This window comes from Ahaetulla prasina, chromosome 7, assembly GCF_028640845.1.
Source record: "Ahaetulla prasina isolate Xishuangbanna chromosome 7, ASM2864084v1, whole genome shotgun sequence".
Lineage (NCBI taxonomy): Eukaryota > Metazoa > Chordata > Lepidosauria > Squamata > Colubridae > Ahaetulla > Ahaetulla prasina.
Genome location: NC_080545.1, coordinates 97,724,696 through 97,747,002, shown reverse-complemented (window position 1 = coordinate 97,747,002; position 22,307 = coordinate 97,724,696). Strand labels below are relative to the sequence as shown.

The 22,307-nt window shown below is 44.2% G+C and overlaps 1 protein-coding gene across 1 annotated transcript in view; it reads left to right on the top strand.

Annotated features, from left to right (window-relative positions):
• PLXNA4 (plexin A4) overlaps nucleotides 1-22,307 on the top strand; it is a 703,335-nt gene that overhangs the window by 608,530 nt on the left and 72,498 nt on the right. Inside the window, exons 18-24 of the mRNA XM_058190650.1 lie at nucleotides 1,973-2,066; nucleotides 3,685-3,924; nucleotides 4,312-4,458; nucleotides 6,290-6,524; nucleotides 10,613-10,755; nucleotides 15,326-15,594; nucleotides 16,066-16,132. Coding sequence (XP_058046633.1) covers nucleotides 1,973-2,066; nucleotides 3,685-3,924; nucleotides 4,312-4,458; nucleotides 6,290-6,524; nucleotides 10,613-10,755; nucleotides 15,326-15,594; nucleotides 16,066-16,132 — 1,195 coding nt within the window. The remainder of the gene's footprint in view (nucleotides 1-1,972; nucleotides 2,067-3,684; nucleotides 3,925-4,311; nucleotides 4,459-6,289; nucleotides 6,525-10,612; nucleotides 10,756-15,325; nucleotides 15,595-16,065; nucleotides 16,133-22,307) is intronic.

Sequence of the window (22,307 nt, the reverse complement as noted above, 5' to 3'; positions counted from 1 at the left end):
AGTTGTTAACGCTTGGAACACACTACCTGACTCTGTAGTCTCTTCTCAAACTCCCAAAATCTTCAACCAAAAACTGTCTACTGTTGACCTCACCCCATTCCTAAGAGGTCTGTAAGGGGCGTGCGTAAGTGCACAAAAGTGCCTACCGTTCCTGTCCTATTGTTTTTCTTTCATTATATGTGTTTATATATAATGTTGTGACGAAATAAATAAATAAAAATAAATAAATAAACCAACTCATTAAAATTCAAGAACCTTTAACTTTCCTCTAAACGAGCGTTTTCCTGCTTTGTCAGTTTTAGAATGGATGGACTTCTACTCCCAGACTCCATAGCCGGCTGGGGGATTCTGGGAGTTGAAGTCCCACCCCATCTTAAAGTTGCTGAGGTGGAGAAACGTTGCTCTAAACCAGGGGTGTGCAAACTTGGCTCTTTTAAGACTTGTGGACTTCAACTCCCAGAGTTCCTCAGCCAGCTTTGCGGGCTGAGGAACTCTGGGAGTTGAAGTCCACAAGTTTTAAAAGAGCCAAGTTTGCAGACCCCTGCTCTAAACAAACATTCATAGCTGGAAGACTCAAATACTAAATGTTTTCACCCACCTGCTTTCTTAGCCAATTGGGCTGTAACCACACCCAACCTCATTCTATATCTGAGCCCCCCTGTTTCAATTCTGTCTAGAGTTTGTTGAAGCGCACACAAGCAGACAATTCAGTAGGATTCAAAACTTCTTTTTATATCTAATAACACATAAGGTAAATATACAAGATCCATGCTGGTCTTCCCAGCGTGGTAGAGATAAGAGACTGTAAGTAGGTACAAACACAGCAGTGGTGGCTTTCAATTTATTCTACTACTGGTTCTGTGGGCGTGGCTTGGTGGGCGTGGCATGGCTTGGTGGGCGTGGCTTGGTGGGCATGGCAAGGGAAGGATACTGTAAAATCTCCATTCCTACTCCACTCCAGGGGAAGGATCCTGTAAAATCTCCATTCCCTCCCCAATCCAGGGGAAGAATACTGCAAAATCCCCATTTCCTCCTGATCAGCTGGGATTTGGGAGGCAGAGAACAGATTGGGCGGGGCTGGTCAGAATTTTTATTACGGGTTCTCCGAACTACTCAAAATTTCCGCTATCGGTTCTCCAGAATGAATGAATGAATGAATGAATGAGTCAGTCAGTCAGTCAGTGAAGTCAATGACCAATCAATCAATGAATCTATGTGAATAATCAATGAATGAATGAATGAATGAAGTCAACTAACTAATCAATCAACTAATCTATGAATGAATGGCTGACTGAATCAATGAATCTTTGAATGAATCGGTCGTCAGTCAAGCAGTCAATGAATCTATGAATGAATGACTGAATGAATCTATGCATAAATCTATGAATGACTGAATGAACAATCAGTCAATGAATCTATGAGTGAATCAATCAAGCCAATCAGTGAATCAGTCAATGAATCAATGACTGAATGAATCTATGCATGAATCTATGAATGACTGAATGAACAATCAGTCAATGAATCTATGAGTGAATCAATCAAGCCAATCAGCGAATCAGTCAATGAATCAATGACTGAATGAATCTATGCATGAATCTATGAATGAATAATCAATAACTCTGTATGAATCAGTCATGTCAATCAATCTATAAAGGAATGACTGAATGATGATGAATCTATGCATGAATCTATGAACGAAGGAATGAATCAACAGTATTGTTAGTGTTTGGAAGTTATTGAATTAACTCTACTTGTGGAAACCAATGGACGAGGCTTAGAATAGACAGATTTTCGGTGCCTGTTCAGAATTTCATTTTTTTATTTTGTCTCACGGAAAGACACAGATTGATTCGCCCTCTGAATTTGACATTGCTAGCTTCACCTTGAGAAACATCTATGGAGGTGAGTTGCAAGGTCCCTGCTAATTTTGTCTTTCTTCTTCTTCTTCTTCTTCCTCTTATTTATCCATCAGTGGAAATACACCTGTTACAGTTTGGGGCACCAACCTGGATCTCATCCAGAACCCTCAGATCCGGGCCAAGTACGGTGGGAAAGAACACATCAATGTGAGTTGATTGAGCTGCAAAATAGGATAGTCGAAGGCCGAACATGGGAAACGTAGGAGGTTGATTGTCCCCCACCACCACCCGCTCAAATGAGATCAATGTTATCTCTGTTATCCTCCCGGAAGTCCCTCAAGACGTATGGAAATGTATCAAGGGAAGATCCAATCTAGAACTAAAGAGAATTCCCCTAATGGTGAGAATGGCTTGCCTCCAGAAGTTGTGAGTGCTCCAATGCTGGAGGTCTTCAAGAACAGCCATTCATCCAGAATATTATAGAATTTCCCTCTTGAACAGAGGACGGGGTGGACTAGAACAGGGGTCTCCAACCTTGGCAACTTGATGACTTGTGGACACCAATTCCCAGAATTCTGGGAGTTGAATTCCACAAGTCTTCAAGTTGACAAGGTTGGAGACCCCTGGACTAGAAGACCTCCAAAGTCCTTTTGCAACCTTGCTATCCTGTTAAGACCTGGTCATGTCACCAGGCCTGAGAATCTCAGAGAGTTATGGATATTCCTAGATGTTCCATTGTAGGTGATCTTTGACACTGTCTCTGTGTTGTTTGAATTGTGATTTACTCCAAGGAAGACCAGGTCTTCACTTACAGCCCAAAGTCTGTAGAGATACTCAGTCTTTTGAAGATGTTTCGCTTCTCATCCAAGAAGCTTCTTCAGCTCTGACTGGATGCTGGGGAACGGAAGGATTGATGCTCCTTGCAGACAACTGGTCATTGACATCCTTTTTAAGAGGGTCATTGAGGCCACTTGGGGAGTTTATCTGTGTCCTCAGGGTGTCCCTGTGTCCTTACAGCCCAAAGCTTCCTTCTGAATATTTGTGCCGATCTGGGAATAGATTCCCTCCTCTTTGCAGTGCCTGTGGTAGACACGGCTGCGCAAGCTGCACTGGCTGCCTGTGGTCTTCCGGGTGCACTTCAAGGTGTTGGTTACCACCTTTAAAGCGCTCCATGGCTTAGGACCGGGTTATTTACGGGACCGCCTACTGCTACCGTTTGCCTCCCACCGACCCGTGCGCTCTCATAGGGAGGGACTCCTCAGGGTGCCATCAACCAAACAATGCCGGCTGGCGGCCCCCAGGGGAAGGGCCTTCTCTGTGGGGGCTTCTATCCTCTGGAACGAACTTCCCCCAGGACTTCGAAAACTTCCTGACCTTTGGACCTTCCGCTGTGAGCTGAAGACGTATCTATTCTTCTGCGCAGGACTGGCATAGAATTTTTTAGAATTTTTAATATTTATTTTTTCAATTTTAATGGGGTTTTATGGTTTTATGTATTTTTAACTGGGGCCAAATTGAATAAGTTTTTTAATCATTGGTTTTATCTGTATCGTATTTATTTATTGTTGGTTTTTACTTGGCTGTGAACCTCCCTGAGTCCTTCGGGAGAAGGGCGGTATAAAAATAATAATAATAATAATAATAATAATAATAATAATAATAATAATAATAATAATAATAATAATAATAATGCAGTTTGAGTATTATTATTATTATTATTATTATTATTATTATTATTATTATTAAATGCGTCCCTCGTTTCTAACGTTGGATGACAGGAAGAACGGGACAGCTCCTCAACCTTCTTCCTTGCTCTCCGTTTCAGGTCTGCGAAGTTCAGAATGAGACGGAAATGGTCTGCCAGGCGCCAGCATTGACAGTGGAGCCTAGTAACCAGACTGATGTGGCCGAACGGCCGGATGAATTCGGCTTTGTCCTGGACAATGTCTTCTCCTTGCTGATCCTCAACAAGACCAACTTCACCTATTACCCAAACCCCGTCTTTGAAGCCTTCAGTCCCCCCGGAATTTTGGAACTGAAACCTGGAACCCCTCTGATCTTGAAGGTATGGGTGACGCAATACAGGTGGTCCTTGAGCTTTTGCAATATCCTTTCCCCTGGAGTGGGGTGGGAATGGAGATTTTGCAATATCCTTCCCCCAGGAGTGGGGTAGGAATGGAGACTTTGCAATATCCTTCCCCCAGGAGTGAGGTGGGAATGGAGATTTTGCAATATTCTTCCCCCAGGAGTGAGGTGGGAATGGGGATTTTGCAATATCCTTCCCCCTGGAGTGGGGTGGAAATGGGGATTTTGCAGTATCCTTTCCCTCCCACGCCCACCAGGCCACGCCCACCAAGCCACACCACGCCCACCAAGCCACGCCCACAGAACCTGTAGTAACGAAAGTTGGATTTCACCACTGCATGTGCCCGTGTGGTTTCTCTTGGCCTAGGGGAAGAACTTAACCCCGCCAGTGGCGGGAGGAAACGCTAAGCTGAATTACACCGTGCTGATCGGGGAGAAACCCTGCGTAGTTACGGTCTCCGATGTCCAGCTGTTGTGCGAATCCCCAAATCTTACAGGACGGCATAAAGTCACGGTAAGGAATACCGCCGGCGTGTCATGGGGCAAAAGCGATGTTCTTATCTGGAAAAGAAATAAAAAGTCAATTGTGCTTTGAAACTTGGAGACCGATGTTCTCATGCAAAGAGAACAAATCAACAAATCCTCTTTTCCCCCCCCATAATTTATTATTCTTCATTCATTCCTGTGTGGCTAATATATCAGCTTTAATAGCCTTAATATTTTAGCTCCTCAAATTTCAACTGGGAGGTTCCTGTGTTCTTTCCATCACCCCTTGAACCATGAGATCTAGTGACTTTGTCTTTCAAAAGAAGTAGAGAATGCGAGAAGTAGGTCTTGAGCTTAGCAAGTTAAGATTACTGTGGTGTTTCTCAAACTCGGTTCCTTTAAGAGGTGTAGACGTCAACTCCCAGGGTTCCCCAGCCAGCATGGACCTTGAGGACTAGTGATTTTGTCTTTTCACAAGGAGAAAAGAATGTAGAGGTGGGACTTGAGCTCAGCAAGTGAGATTAGTGCAGTGTTTCTCAACTTTGATGCCTTTAAGAGGTGTGGACTTCAACTCCCAGGATTCCCCAGCCAGCATGGACCATGAGGACTAGTGTCTTCGTCATTCTCAATTTTTATTTTATTCAGAAAATTAAAATGCAAAGTCCCAACGAAAAAAATTAGCAGAGACCAAACAAAACTTAACAAAAAAATGTGAATTGAAAAGAGCAAAAGAGAAAAGCACATTTTCGTCCAGGTTTGTGTGTGTGTCTGTGTGTGTGTGATTTCATCTTTCACAAGGAGAAGACCATGAGGTCTGGTGACTTCATCTTTCACCAGGAGAAGTGAATACTAGAAATGGGTCTTGAACTTAGAAAGTTAGATTACTGCAGTCTTTCTCATCAATCTTGGCTCCTTTAAGAGCTGTGGGACTTCAACTCCCAGAATCCCCCAGCCAGCATGGACCATGAGATCGAGTGATTTGCTGGCTAAGGAATTCTGGGAGTTGAAGTCCCACACCTTTTAAAGGGCCCAAGGTTGACTTAGTCCAGAGGTGGGATTCACATAATTTACCTACTGGTTCACCCAGCACTGAAAATGTGAGCACGCACTATGCTCATACGCACCCCCACCCCGCATGCGTTCGGCCTTCTGCGCATGCGCTTTTCTCCATGCACGGCTGGCATGCATGCGCACAGCTTGAAAACGTGGATAAATGGAATAGCATAGCGCCGGGGCGGGAGGGCGGGGTCAAGCCCAACTGTAGATCGCTACTACCAGTTCGCCCAAACCGGGCTGAACCACTGAATGCCACCTCTGACTTCGTCCCTCGCTGTTCTGTCCTCCTTCACCTCCGTCCGAGTGATGTCTTAATTAGGCAGCACTATCAGCTCTGGCAGCAGAATAGCGAACGTCTGCCAAGTTCTCTGATATCTCCCTCGACACTAGTGAGTCACTTCAGCTCTTAGTTAATCAGTTGATTTGCCGGCTGCGAAGAGACACAGCAGTGCTCACTGCCTTTATATCCTGTGGGGTGTGGCCCCATGACTCAGCACTTCCTAGGCCTGCCCAACCCTTGCTTCTGTTGTTTCCGCCTCTCCTGCCTATGAAACCTAGGGTCCAGCCAGGCCTGATTGCCATCAGCCGGGTCTGGAGGTGTGGCCTGGGGGGGGAAAGAGTCAGGGGATGGAGGCCTCATTATCTCTTCCACCTGGCCTGCCTCTGTCTCCTGGAGCTGAGCCAGGGAAGCCAGTGCTCTTGAGGTAAGTCCTGATGGCCCTTCCCCCTCACTTTCCAAGTCAGTTTCTGGCAGGAGGCCCGGCTCAGGGGGGTTGCAGACACAACACTCGCTCTCTCCACAGGCTCGTGTTGGAGGGATGGAATTCTCCCCGGGCATGGTCAACATCTCCTCCGACAGCCCGCTTAGCCTGCCTGCCATTGTCAGCATCGCGGTGGCCGGCGGCCTGCTCATCATCTTCATCGTGGCCGTCCTGATCGCCTACAAGCGGAAGTCTCGGGAAAGCGATCTCACGCTGAAGAGGCTGCAGATGCAAATGGACAATCTGGAGTCCAGGGTGGCTTTGGAATGCAAGGAAGGTACTACAAGCCAAAGGGATTACCGAGTCTTTTGGATGAATTGCTGACGGCCCCTGCGAGGTAGTCCAGATAGGAAGCACGCCCAGTTGAACTAATTCTACTCTATTGTAAGGAGACGTTAATACAGTGGTTCTTAACCTTTATAGTGCTGCGACCCCTTTAATATAATTCCCCACGATGTGGCGACCCCAACCATAAAATTATTTTCGTTTTGAATTTATCGCACCTGAAGCCGTATTGGCTAGCGATCTGAATTGCTTGCGATTGCCTTGAGGACGGAGGCATTAAAGCGGAGACTCCTCCCCTATTAAGTTTATGGCGCCTGAAGCCAGATTAGGCTAGCGATTGGGAGTGATTGCAGCTGGCTTGAGAGGGAGACATCAGAGCAAAGATTTCTCTCTTTTTTAATTCATCGCGCCTGAAGCCGAATTCGGCTAGCGATTTGAAGAGCCTGCAGCTGGCTTGTGGAGTCAACCATTGGAGCGCGATTCTTCGACTCGCAAGTATACTTCTCATATTTCCGATGGTCTTAGGCAACCCCTGGCAAATCGTCATTCGACCCCCCAACGGGGTCCCGACCCACAGGTTGAGAACCGCTGCGTTAACAGAATCTTGCAAGCGTGGAAGGATCTTTTCTTCCCCCTCCTCCTGTACAGCTTAAGATACTAGGGGAGGGTCCCTTCTAGGATGTTCGGCACACCCTTTTCCTTCCTTCATCCCCCTCTTACAGGGAGTCCTCGACTGACAACAGTTCACTCAGTGACCATTCAAAGTTACAATGCAAAAAGGAACTTATGGCCAGGTTTCACACTTACGACCATTGCAGCATCCCCAAGTTCACCTGATCAAAAAAAAAATTTGCTTTGTACTTTGTATTTTAATTTTGTCTTGAATGAAATAAAATTAAAAATTAAAAAAAAAGATCTACCAAGTAACTTATTATAGTTCTCACTAAGCTTAGGTTATTTTTCCATTGAGTATATTCTGCAAACCAATCCGGTTTTTTTTTTTTTTACAGTTTGCAGTGTTGGCTCTGAACTCAGAAAATCGGTTCATTCAGGACCTAGGTTAAGTAAGCTGTTGGTTGTAAGTCGACGGCTACCTGAATTTTTAATGCAGGTAGAGGATCCAAGCGAGTGTATTGTACGGAGATCTGGCCAGAATTATCCAACTTAAGAACTCATTAAGTGGGATAATTCTATAGCATACGCACAGAAGTGGAAAAACGGGAATATGCCAACGGAGGAGGAAGTGATAAACATAAACTTGGAATGTGCTGAGATGGATAAACTAACAAAAATGTTAAAAGAAAAAGAAGAGTCGGAATGTTACATAGTATGGAACAAATTGTATAATTGGCTAGAGACTAGAAATACTAGATGGTGAAAAATGGTGAAAAGCTTATATATACTGTACATGTATATAAAATGGCAGTGTATGAAAGAAAATGAAAAGTAGGAAGAATAGATAGGGTAGAAGATAAAAAGAGAATGGGACAAAAAAGAAAAGTATAATTAAATGAAACGAGAGGGGGAATAAGGATGTAAATATGAGAAGAATAAGGAAACGAAGCTAATGTAAAGAAGGAATATATGTTTTATGTCAATGTATGTTATGTATTGTTGTTCTTTTTTGTTAAAAAAAATAAATAAGTAAGAATAGAATTTTTTATTGGCCAAGTGTGATTGGACACACAAGGAATTTGTCTTGGTGCATCTGCTCTCAGTGTACATAAAAGAAAAGATACGTTCATCAAGGTACAACATTTACAACACAATTGATGGTCAATATATCAATATAAATCATAAGGATTGCCAGCAACAAGTTATAGTCATACAGTCATAAGTTGGATAATTCTGGCCAGATCTCCATACAATACACTCGCTTGGATCTTCTGCCTGCATTAAAAATTCAGGTAGTCCTTGACGTACAACCAAAATTGAGCCCGAAACTTATGTTGCTAAGCGAGACATTTGTTAAGTGAATTTTTGGCCCATTTCACGACCTTTTGCCACAGTTGTTAAGGGAATCGTTGCAGAGGTTAATTTAGTAATACGGTTGTTGAGTGAATCTGGCTTCCTCATCGACTTTGCTTGTCAGAAGGTCGCCAAAGGGGATCACATGACCCCAGGAACACGGAAACCGTCATAAATATGAGTCAGTTGCCGACTCCCTGAATTTTGATCACGTGACCATGAGGACGCTTCAATGGACGTAAGTGTGAAAAATAGAAGTCATTTTTTTTCAGGGCTGTTGTGACTTTGAACAGTCACTAAATGAACCAGGGGTCTCCAACTTTGTCAACTTTAAGCCTGGCGGACTTCAACTCCCAGAATTCCCCAGCCAGCAAAGCTGGCTGGGGCATTCTGGGGTTGAAGTCCGCCAGGCTTAAAGTTGATCAAGGTTGAGACCCCTGAAATGAACTATTGTAAGTCAATGTTCACTTGTATTATCCCTTGAATGGTTCATTCTTCCTTTAAAAAAAAGATCTACCAAGTAACTTATTATAGTTCTCACTAAGCTTAGGTTATTTTTCCATTGAGTATGTTCTGCAAACCAATCCGGTTTTTTTTTTTTTACAGTTTGCAGTGTTGGCTCTGAACTCAGAAAATCGGTTCATTCAGGACCTAGGTTAAGTAAGCTGTTGGTTGTACGTCGACGGCTACCTGAATTTTTAATGCAGGTAGAGGATCCAAGCGAGTGTATTGTATGGAGATCTGGCCAGAATTATCCAACTTAAGAACTCATTAAGTGGGATAATTCTATAGCATACGCACAGAAGTGGAAAAACGGGAATATGCCAACGGAGGAGGAAGTGATAAACATAAACTTGGAATGTGCTGAGATGGATAAACTAACAAAAATGTTAAAAGAAAAAGAAGAGTCGGAATGTTACATAGTATGGAACAAATTGTATAATTGGCTAGAGACTAGAAATACTAGATGGTGAAAAATGGTGAAAAGCTTATATATACTGTACATGTATATAAAATGGCAGTGTATGAAAGAAAATGAAAAGTAAGAAGGATAGATAGGGTAGAAGATAAAAAGAAATGAGAGAACCGGACAAAAAAGAAAAGTGTAATTAAATGAAACGAGAGGGGGAATAAGGATGTAAATATGAGAAGAATAAGGAAACGAAGCTAATGTAAAGAAGGAATATATGTTTTATGTCAATGTATGTTATGTATTGTTGTTCTTTTTTGTTAAAAAAAATAAATAAGTAAGAATAGAATTTTTTATTGGCCAAGTGTGATTGGACACACAAGGAATTTGTCTTGGTGCATCTGCTCTCAGTGTACATAAAAGAAAAGATACCTTCATCAAGGTACAACATTTACAACACAATTGATGGTCAATATATCAATATAAATCATAAGGATTGCCAGCAACAAGTTATAGTCATACAGTCATAAGTTGGATAATTCTGGCCAGATCTCCATACAATACACTCGCTTGGATCTTCTGCCTGCATTAAAAATTCAGGTAGTCCTTGACGTACAACCAAAATTGAGCCCGAAACTTAGGTTGCTAAGCGAGACATTTGTTAAGTGAATTTTTGGCCCATTTCACTACCTTTTGCCACATTTTGTTAAGGGAATCGTTGCAGAGGTTAATTTAGTAATACGGTTGTTGAGTGAATCTGGCTTCCTCATCGACTTTGCTTGTCAGAAGGTCGCTAAAGGGGATCACATGACCCCAGGAACACGGAAACCGTCGTAAATATGAGTCAGTTGCCGACTCCCTGAATTTTGATCACGTGACCATGAGGACACTTCAATGGACGTAAGTGTGAAAAATAGAAGTCATTTTTTTTCAGGGCTGTTGTGACTTTGAACAGTCACTAAATGAACCAGGGGTCTCCAACCTTGTCAACTTTAAGCCTGGCGGACTTCAACTCCCAGAATTCCCCAGCCAGCAAAGCTGGCTGGGAAATTCTGGGAGTTGAAGTCCGCCAGGCTTAAAGTTGATCAAGGTTGGAGACCCCTGAAATGAACTATTGTAAGTCAATGTTCACTTGTATTATCCCTTGAATGGTTCATTCCTTTCAAAAAAAAAAAACTCCACTCCCTTCCTCCCAATCGCAGCATTTGCAGAACTCCAAACGGATATCCATGAGCTGACAAGCGACTTGGATGGGGCAGGAATACCGTTTCTGGATTACCGGATGTATACCATGAGGGTCCTTTTCCCTGGCATTGAAGACCATCCGGTACTCAGGGATCTGGAGGTAAGAATTTGGCGTGGAAAAGAAACTGACGCATGGAAGGTGTCGTGTCCCGCTCCTCCTCTGACGGCCGGGTCGGGGAAGTCCGTATCAAGCGTGGCTGCAAAGCCTCTGTAGCTTTGCCAAAGTTCTGTCAGAGTTCTCAGGGCAGGCAGGAGAGCAGGATGTGACTTCAGCAATCCAGATTAGACTTTGCCTAACTCAAAGAATGCCAGAAAGCAGATCCTTTATATAGGCCATGGGGTGTGGCTCCATGACTCAGCACTTATCCAGGCCTGCCCCTCCCTTCCTTTTGCTGACGTCGCCTCTCTATTCTCCGGAAGCGAGGATCTCTCCAGCCTCCAGCTGTTGGTAATCTTAGCTCATGACTGGATTCACATTCTTCAGGCTCACATGCTGTGGGGGAGGGGTTTAGTTGCTCCGTTTGTCTGAGCATGGTGCCAGGACTGGGGGCTGGAGGCACGTCAGGCCATTCGTCTTGCTCGGCCTGTCCAGGCATGGTGCCAGGGCTGGGGGCTGGAGGCATGCCAGGACATTCTTCCGCACTATGAGCGTCCGGCAGGAGATAAGAGGGGCCCGGCTGCGGCGGGGGGAGCGAGCGAGGCACAACAGAAGGCCTTAAAAACCAGCCAGCCAGCCAACTCACCAACCAACCAACCAACCAACTAACCAGAAAGCTGGGTACAGACATGGTTAAAGGAAATGTTACAAAAGTCTATAGAATTTAAGCCAGAGCTTTTCTTATTGGGCATTTTGTCAGAGAGATATAGTAAAGAAGAAATATATTTAATTATACATTTAATAGCAGCAGCAAGAATTGTATTTGCGCACAATTGGAAGATGGAGAAAAGTTTCTTATTACCTCACCGTCAGAAGGTGAGGTAATAAGAAAGATTGTAGATTGTGCAGAAATGAACAGACTAATTTGAGAATAAAAGATAAAGAGGAATCGGTATATTTCAAGACATGGGAAAGGTTTGTTTTTTGTTTTTGTTTTTTTATTTACATTTATATCCCGCCCTTCTCCGAAGACTCAGGGCGGCTTACAGTGTGTAAGGCAATAGTCTCATTCTATTTGTATATTTACAAAGTCAACTTATTGCCCCCCCAACAATCTGGGTCCTCATTTTACCTACCTTATAAAGGATGGAAGGCTGAGTCAACCTTGGACCTGGTGGGATTCGAGCCTGCAGTAATTGCAGGCAGCTGTGTTTTAATAACAGGCTTCTTACAGCCTGAGCCACACCGCGGCCCTTTCTAGGTTCTACGTATGGTTAGAAAAGAGATACGACTAAAAGACGATAAATAGATAAACAATGTCAATTATGGGAAAGTATATGAGGGAAATGACAAAAAAGACCTAGAAATCCAGATGTCGTCAGAGTAAATAGAAAAGGGGGTTGACGGAGGGAAGGAAAGAAAATTATAAATGCAAAAGTACAACTACCAAATGATAGATTGGATTAAAATGGAAAAGAAACTGAAAAGAAAGTATATAATATTAGAAAATTGGAGGTTTTTTTTTAAATTTGCATTTATATCCCACTCTTCTCCGAAGACTCAGGGCGGCTTACACTATGTCAAGCAATAGTCTTCATCCATTTGTATATTATATACAAAGTCAACTTATTGCCCCCAACAATCTGGGTCCTCATTTTACCTACCTTATAAAGGATGGAAGGCTGAGTCAACCTTGGGCCTGGTGGGACTTGAACCTGCAGTAATTGCAGGCAGCTGCTGTTAATAACAGACTGTCTTAGCAGTCTGAGCCACCAGAGGCCCTGTGGTTGCTCAGTTACCAGATAAGGCACATATTACACAACAAAGAAGAACAAATAAATAGATTTGTTTGGGTGATTTGTTTGGTCCAAATCCAGTCTGAAGATCTTGCAGACTGTGTGATGAAGTATAATAATAACAATCTACCAGTGAGACCTGGTTGTAGGGCTTGTGTGCTCTGAGGATGATGAGAACATTTCAGTTAGAGGTATAAATAGAGACTAGAATAGAAAAAATAGAATAGAATAGAATAGAATAGAATAGAATAGAATAGAATAGAATAGAATAGAACAGAACAACAAGTGTTGGAAGGGACCTTAGAGGTCTTCTAGTCCAACCCCCTGCTGAAGCAGGAGACCCATTACCATTTCAGACAAACGGTTGTCCAGTCTCTTCTTAAAAACCTCCAGTGATGAAGAAGCACCCACAACTTCTGGAGGCAAGTTGTTCCACTGGTTAATTGTTCTCACTGTCAGGAAATTTCTCCTTGGTTCTAGGTTGCATCTCTCTTTGATTAGAGATTGTCTCATTGTTTCTTGTCCTGCCTTCAGAGGCTTTGGAGAAGAGGTTGACCGCATGTTTTCTAGTGGACCACCGCTTCAATATGAGCCAGCAGTTTGCTGCAGCTGCTAAAAAACCCAATGCAATCCTAGGCTGCATAAACAGAGGGATAAAATCAAGATCACGTGAAGTGTTAGTGCCACTTTATAAGGCCTTGGTAAGGCCGCACTTGGAAGACTGCATCCAGTTTTGGTCGCCATGATGTAAAAAAGATGTTGAAACACTAGAAAGAGTGCAGAGAAGAGCAACAAAGATGATTAGGGGACTGGAGGCTAAAAAATATGAAGAACGGTGGCAGGAACTGGGCATGGCTAGTTTAATGAAAAGAAGGACTAGGAGAGACATGATAGCAGTCTTCCAGTATCTCAGGGTCTGCCCCAAAGAAGATTTGGGGGTCCAGCTATTCTCCAAAGCACCTGAGGGCAGGACAAGAAGCAACGGGTGGAAACTACTCAAGGAGAGAAGCAACCTGGAACTAAGGAGAAATTTCCTGACCGTGAGGAGAATGAATCAGTGGAACAGATTGACTTTAGAAGTTGTGGGTGCTCATCACTGGAGGGTTTTAAGAAGACCCATTTGTCTGGAATGATATATGGTCTCCTGTTTGATAAGGGGGTTGGTCTAGAAGACCTCCAAGGTCCCTTCCAACCAGTGGAAACTAATCAAGGAGAGAAGCAACCTAGAACTAAGGAGAAATTTCCTGACAGTTAGAACAATTAATCAGTGGAACAATTTGCCTCCAGAAGTTGTGAATGCTCCAACACTGGACATTTTAAAGAAGATGTTGGATAGCTGTTTGTCTGAAATGGTGTAGGGTTTCCTGCCTGGGCAGGGGGTTGGACTAGAAGACCTCCAAGGTTCCTTCCAACCAGTGGAAACTAATCAAGGAGAGAAGCAACCTAGAACTAAGGAGAAATTTCCTGACAGTGAGAACAATTAATCAGTTGAACAACTTGCCTGCAGAAGTTGTAAATGCTCCAACTGTTGTGTTGTAAATGTTGTACCTTGATGAACGTATCTTTTCTTTTATGTACACTGAGAGCATCTGCACCAAGACAAATTCCTTGTGTGTCCAATCACACTTGGCCAATAAAAATTCTATTCTATTCTATTCAACACTGGAAATTTTAAAGAAGATGTTGGATAGCCGTTTGTCTGAAATGGTGTAGGGTTTCTTGCCTGGGCAGGGGGTTGGACTAGAAGACCTCCAAGGTCCCTTCCAACTCTGATATTATTATTATTATTAGTGGTGGGTTTCAAAATTTTTTACTACTGGTTCTGTGGGCATGGCTTGGTGGGCGTGGCAAGGGAAGGATACTGTAAAATCTCCATTCCCTCTCGATCAGCTGGCACTTGGAAGGCAGAGAAGAGATGGGGGCGGGGCCAGTCAGAATTTTTACTACCGGTTCTCCGAACTACTCAAAATCTCTGCTACCGGTTCTCCAGAACTGGTCAAAAACTCCTGAAACCCACCTCTGCTTCCAACTCTGTTATTCTGTTATTCCATCATGACCCAACTACTAAGGGAACTAGGTATGCCTAGCCTAATGAAGAGAAGGACCAGGGGCGACACAATAGCAGTCTTCCAATAATTGAGGGGCTGCCAGAGAGAAGAGGCGATCAGGAGTTGGGACAGTCTGAGCAGGTGTTCTGTCCCCACTCGCCTCCGTCCGAGCGATGGCTTAATTAGCCGGCACTATCAGCTCTGGCAGCAAACTTGCGAGCATCTGCCAAGTTACTCTGTTATCTCCCTTGATGCCGATGAGTCACCCAGGAACAAACAGTACTTCAGATCTAGTTAAGCAGTTGATTTGCCTGCTATGAAGAGGCATAGCAGCCCTCGCTGGTTTTATATCCTGTGGGGTGTGGCTCCATGACTCAGCACTTCCTAGGCCTGCCCCACCCCTGCTTCTCCTGCCAACGAAACCTAGGGTCCAGCCAGGCCTGACTGCCATCAGCTGGGTCTGGAGGCATGGCTTGGGGGGGGAAAGAATCAGGGGACGGAGGCCTCGTTATCTCCTCCACCTGGCCTGCCTCTGGCTCCTGAAGCTGAGCCAGGGAAGCCGGTGCTCCTGAGGTAAGTCCTGATGGCCCTTCCCCCTCACTTTCCAAGTCACTTTCTGGCAGGGGGCCTGGTTCGGGGAGGTGCAGACACAACAGCAGGGGGTTGGATTAGAAGACCTCTACGGTCCCTTTCAACTGTGTTACTCTGGATCCTTTCTGTTTTGGACAGGTTCCTGGTTATCGGCAAGACCGGGTGGAGAAAGGTCTCAAGTTTTTCGCCCAGCTCATCAACAACAAAGCCTTCCTTCTCTCCTTCATCCGCACCCTGGAGTCTCAACGCAGCTTCTCCATGCGAGACCGTGGCAACGTGGCTTCCCTCATAATGACTGTGCTCCAGAGCAAGCTGGAATATGCCACCGATGTTCTCAAGCAGCTCCTGGCCGACCTCATTGACAAGAACCTGGAGAGCAAAAACCACCCCAAGTTATTACTTCGGAGGTAAGCCTGGCCGAGGGTCCCACACTGCCCAGGGTTGGGTTGTCTTTCTCCAGCCCAGAGTCACCATGGATGGTTCAGGAAAACAGCAGAGTCTTGGATGGAAAAAGTCGAGGGCGGGACCGAATCTGAACTGACTGCCCTGAAAATTGAAGCATAAATTCAAATCCGCTTAATATGTGAATTAATTATAAATTTAATACATACATTAATTATGAATTATTAGACAACTTAGAATTATAAATTATTAGACAACTTAGTAACAGAATTGTCAATGCCTGGACTGCACTGCCTGACTCTGTGGTTTCTTCCCCAAACCCCCAAAACTTTAACCTTAGTCTGTCTACTGTTGACCTCACCCCATTCCTAAGAGGTCTGTAAGGGGCGTGCATAAGCGCACCAGGGTGCCTACCGTCCCTGTCCTAATGTTTGCTTTTATGCTTGAGCAGGGGGTCTCATTCCGTTTCATTCTAGGACCGAATCTGTGGCGGAGAAGATGCTTACCAACTGGTTCACCTTCCTTCTTTATAAATTTCTCAAGGTAAGGAGGGATGCTACCCTTCTTGTTTCTTCAGAGACAGACTAAATCGAGGCAGTGGGAACATCCCTTTCTCTGATTTGCATGTTGGTTGTTTAGTACAACTGGTTGTTTTTTTTCCAACTTTAGGGCCTCTAAGGCAATTGGCTGGGGAATTCTGGGGACTGAAGTCCACCTACCTTCCTCAAGGGTGGGAAACCTTGTTTAATGGTGTTTGGTTTAGCAGGTGCATTATTTTAGACTTTCAGACTTTCATTTCCCCGAAAATAAGACCCTGTCTTATATTATTTTGAACCCTGAAATAAGCACTTGGCCTTATTGCCATGAGCTCAAAACCTGATTGGGCTTATTATCAGGGGATGTCTTATTTTGGGGAAAATAGGATAGATAGATAGATAGATAGATAGATAGATAGATAGATAGATAGATAGATAGATAGATAGATAGATAGATAGATAGATAGATAGATAGATAAAGAGAGAGAGACAGATAGATATGGATGGATGGATGGATGGATGGATGGATGGATGGATGGATGGATAGATAGATAGATAGATAGATAGATAGATAGATAGATAGATAGATAGATAGATAGATAGATAGATAGAGATATGGATGGATGGATGGATGGATGGATGGAGATAGATATGATAGATAGATAAAGAGAGAGAGACAGATAGATATGGATGGATGGATGGATGGATGGATAGATAGATAGATAGATAGAAAGATAGATAGATAGATAGATAGAGATAGATATGGATGGATGGATGGAGATAGATATGATAGATAGATAGATAGATAGATGATAGATAGATAGATAGATAGATAGATAGATAGATAGATAGATATAGAGAGAGACAGATATGGATGGATGTAGATAGATAGATATGAGAGCGAGAGAGAGAAAGATGGATGGATGGATGGATGTAGATATGATAAATAGATAGATAGATAGATAGATAGATAGATAGATAGATAGATAGATAGATAGATACTGTGTTCCCCCGAAAATAAGACTCTGTCTTATATTATTTTGAACCCTGAAATAAGCGCTTGGCCTTATTGCCATGCACTCAAAAGCCTGATTGGGCTTATTATCAGAAGATGTCTTATTTTTGGGGAAACAGGGTAGTGCATTGCTGGCTGAGGAATTCTAGTTCCTCTGGGGGATTCTGGGAGTTGAGGTGCATTCATCTTGAAGTTGCCAAGGTTGACATAGTGTGGAAGCAACAGGCTAGAAATCGGGAGACAGTGAGCTCTAGTCACATCATAGGCATGAAAGCCAACCAGGTGACTTGTGGCCAATCACCAGGAGATGGAGGATTCTAGTTTTCACCTTAGGCATGAAAGCTTTGCTGGGTGACTTTGGAGCAATCACCAGGAGACGGTGAGTTCTAGTTCCACCATAGGCTTGAAATCTGGTTGGATGACTTTGGGCCAATCACCAGGAGACTGTGAGTTCTGGTCCCGCCTTAGGCATGAAAGCAGGCTGGGTGATTTTGGGCCAATCACCAGGAGACTGTGAGTTCTAGTCCCGCCTTAGGTATGAAAGCAGGCTGGGTGATTTGAGGCCAATCACGAGGAGACTGTGAGTTCTAGTTCCGCCTTAGGTATGAAAGCAGGCTGGGTGATTTTGGGCCAATCACCAGGAGACGGTTAGATCTACTTCCACCATAGGCTTGAAATCTGGTTGGGTAACTTTCGGCCAATCACCAGGAGACTGTGAGTTCCAGTCCTGCCTTAGGTATGAAAGCAGGCTGGGTGATTTTGGGCCAATCATGAGGAGACTGTGAGTTCTAGTCCCGCCTTAGGCATGAAAGCAAGCTGGGTGATTTGGGGCCAATCATTCTCTCTCAGCCCAACCCACTTCACAGGGTTGTTGTTGTTGTTGGGAAAATAGGAGGAGGAGAATGAATGAATGAATGAATGAATGAATGAATAAATAAATAAATAAATACTTAAATATATAAATAAATGAATTTCTGGCATCAAAATTGCTTTTTTAAAAACTCCTGTGTTCTCTTTGTTTAACGCACAAACGTCCTGCAGCAAAGTCAGGAAAAAAAATCACGGAGCCCTTTTTGTGTGACCCACATAAGAATGGGTGAAGCTGCCGTCGCCATCTGTTTTTTTTGTCTCCGCATGATTTGATACAAAATCTAGATTGGTATCAAAATCAAGGGCAGGATATTCGGCCCCATGCGTGCCCAATAACCTGAATTGAAATATCTTAAGAAGAGATTGGAGAGCCGTTCATCCGGAATGGCATAGGATCTCCTCCCGCTTGAGCAGGGGGTTGGACTAGAAGACCTCTGAGGTCCCACCCAACTCTTGTGATTTCTGTATCTGCTGACTTGATTCTGGATTTGCAGATAATTTTAAAAATACTTCAAGCACGTTCAGAGAAGCCTCCAGAAAAAAAAAAACCCTCCAAAGGCTAATAAAAGGCCTTAACACTTAGGAGAATAATGTGAATAAATCAAAGTTAGACAGAGATTCTTTGCTAATGAATTACGTTGCAATTTGTGTGCTGCTAAAAAAATCGCAGCATGGGCTTCTCAAGATTTTTTTCCGAGTGCGAGGAAATTGGCATTTTTTTCCCCCACATTTATTTTTCATCACCTTCAATTTCCACCCTGATTTATTACCAGCGTGTCAAAAAAAATAAAATAATATTCAGCGCATCCCATCAAAATTTAAAACGCAGGTAAAGCCTATCGTATTTCTTCCACGCAATTAGACAGATCCATATAAACCCAGGCTGGTGATGAATCATAATTTTATAGACTTGCAAGTTCGGGTCCCCAAATGTTTATGAGATTTCTGGTTCTCTGAGGCCTTTTTATTATTATTTTTTTATTTATTTTTTTAATTTACGTTTTTGAATTTTGGACCGGATTGATGATGGATGGAGGATTGATTCTACAGAAAATATCATTCGCCGTTGGGAAAATTGATCCCACTTACGGCCACGTGTGGATATATTCACACACATTTTTTTTTCTGCAGGACACAAACACACATAATGAAACAAACATATGAAGAACGGTTGCAGGAACTGGGTATGTCTAGTTTAATAAAAAGAAGGACTAGGGGAGACATGATAGTGGTGTTCCAGTATCTCAGGGGCTGCCACAAAGAAGTGGGAGTCGGGCTGTTCTCCAAAGCACCTGAGGGTAGAACAAGAAGCAATGGGTGGAAACTGATCAAGGAAAGAAGCAACTTAGAACTAAGGAGAAATTTCCTGACGGTTAGAACAATTAATAAGTGGAACGACTTGCCTGCAGAAGTTGTGAATGCTCAAACACTTGAAATTTTTAAGAAAATGTTGGATAACCATCTGACTGAGATGGTATAGGGTTTCCTGCCTGGGCAGGGGGTTGGACTAGAAGGCCTCCAAGGTCCCTTCCAACTCTGTTGTTATATTATATTACACACACGAAGCATCCCAGTTAAATCATAGAGACGGATGTAGAATCCATAGACATGTGTCAGGCAGAGCTGGGTTTTAGCAGGTTCTGACCACTTCTGGAGAACCAGTAGCGGAAATTTTGAACAGTTTGGAGAATCGGCAAATACCACCTCTGACTGGCCTTGCCCCCATCTATTCTCTGCCTCCTGAGTCCCAGCTGATCGGGAAGAAATGGGGAATTTGCAGTATCGTCCCTCTGGAGTGGGATGGGAATGGAGATTTTGCTGTATCCTTCCCCTGCCATGCCCACCAAGCCACACCCACAGAACCGGTCGTAAAAAAATTTGAAGCCCACCACTGGTGTCGAGTTTACAAATGTATTGGCAACCTTAGGAACCTTAGGAACTTTGAGATGGGTGAACTTCAACTCCCAGGATTCCCCAGCCAGAGAACTCTGGGAGTTGAAGTCCACCCAATGTCAGGGTTCCAAGGAACACCCCCAACGAAATAAAGCTCTGAAGCTTGAGGTTCCTCAAAGTTCCAATTTATTAGAGATGTCATGTTGGCACAGCTGGGAAAGCCCGAAACGGAAAGCTTCCCGGTTTTCCACACCCAGTTGACAGTTCACCGCCCTGCCTCACACCCACAAGTTCATCACATTTTCCAATCAACACTTTACACTCAACTAGATATAATCTTCAGGCAGTCTACATCAGACGCAGGGAAAAGTCCTTGAATACAGTATGTTGTTATGACTAACTTTCTACCGCTCCATCAACAACCCCCTCCCAACTTCCCCAGCTAAAATATGTGGCAGTTAAGAAGCAAAAAGAAAATTGTCTTCCAAAACTGACACCCATCTCAGAGTCGCAAACGTTGAGAAAAACTGGCTTTTGTACCAGGCCAAACAATGGTGGTTTATCTCTAGTTCTTATAATTCTTGTAATTTCAATCTCTGTCGACTGTTACATACAAGTATTCTGACCCAGCTCTCCAAACACAACAAACCCTCTGTAGCTGAAGCAATGATTCCTTTATTAGGAGCGCATGCAGCCCCGGTGAAAAGTTTCTCTCTCACCGCAGGCTAAACATCTATCCGGCAGGGAGATGAATAGTTGTCTGCCACATCTATTCATCTCCTTCCCCTGCCTTTTATCCCCAGAGCTAGAGTGGGGCTTTGCTAGCAGTGGTGGCTCTTCCACCCCGAGGACCAGCCCATAGATTTCCACTGTTCTCCTCTCCTCTGCCCTCTGCATGTCACGCACTGAGCCCAGCTGTTCTTCCTTTTCCTCATCAGCCACCTCCAGACCTGGGGGCTCTTGACTTCCATCTGAGGGCTGACGGATGGCCCAGGCTTTGCCTATGTCTCTCTCTCTCTGCCAGCTCCATTCCCTCTTCCCCCTCGGAGCTCTCAGGTTGCCTTGATGCTGACCCCGACTCCCACGCCTCCTCCTCCTCTTCTGATTTGGCTGCTGGAGGGGCTGGCAGCCAACAGGCCAAAACAACAAGGTTAAATTCTCCCAGGAGGCCTTAGGAAGAATTCAAAGGTGCCTTCGAGGATGACAATAGAGGTAGCCTTCAACTTACGACCACAAGCGAGGCCCAAATTTCCATCGCTAAGTGAGACAGTTGTGTGAGTTTTGCTCTGTTTTATGACCTTTCTGGCCACCGTTGTTAAGTGAATCACGTGCCATTGTTAAGTTAGGAACATGGTTGTTGGGTGAAAGGTCACAAAAGGGGATCACGTGACCCCAGGATACTTCAACCGTCATAAATAAGAGCGAGTTTCCAAACCTCTGAGTTTTGATCACGTGGGATGCGGCAAAGGTTGTAAGTGCGAAAAACACTCCTAAGTCACTAGATGTCATGTCCCACTCCTCCTCTGATGGCCGGGTCTGGGAAGTCTGTATCAAGCATGGCCACGAAGCCTCTGCAGCTTTGCCAAATTCCTGTCAGAGTTCTCAGGGCAGGCAGGAATCCAAGGTGTGACTTCAGCAACCAGATGAGACTTTGCCTGACTCAAGGAATGCCAAAAAGCAGATCCTTTATATAGGCCATGGGGTGTGGCTCCATGACTCAGCATTTATCCAGGCCTGCCCCTCCCTTCCTTTTGCTGACGTCGCCTCTCCATTCTCCGGAAGCGGGGATCTGTCCACTTTTCGTCCTCCTGCTCAGCTGCTGGCAATTCTAGCTCGTGACTGGCTTCGTGCTCACACGCTGTAGGAGGGAGGTTTGTTTGCTCAGTCTGTCCGGGCATGGTGCCAGGGCTGGGGGCTGGAGGCATGCCAGGCCATTCTTCTTCACTATCAGTCTCTGGCTCAGATAGCAGGAGATGGGAGGGGCCCGGCTGAGGGCGGGCGAGGCACAACACTATTTCTGGTGCTGTCGTAACTTCGAACAGTCACTAAACAAATGGTTGTAAGTCGAGGACTAACTGTAACTAGACAGCACCATATATCTGATGTCCAAAGGATCCAAATGCAGGCAGTCCTTGACTAACAACCGTTCATTTAGTGACTGTTCAAAGTTACAACAATCACTGAAAAAAGTGACTTATGACCATTTTTCAGGCTTAGGACCATTACAACCGCATTCATAAACATGATTTATGACCATTGCTGTGTCCTCGTGGTCGCATGATCAGAATTCAGATGCTGGACAACTGATTCATATATATATGACGGCTGCACCATCCCAGGATCAGGCGACAAGCAAATCCATGAGGAAGCCAGGTTCACTGATCAACCATCTTACTAACTTAAC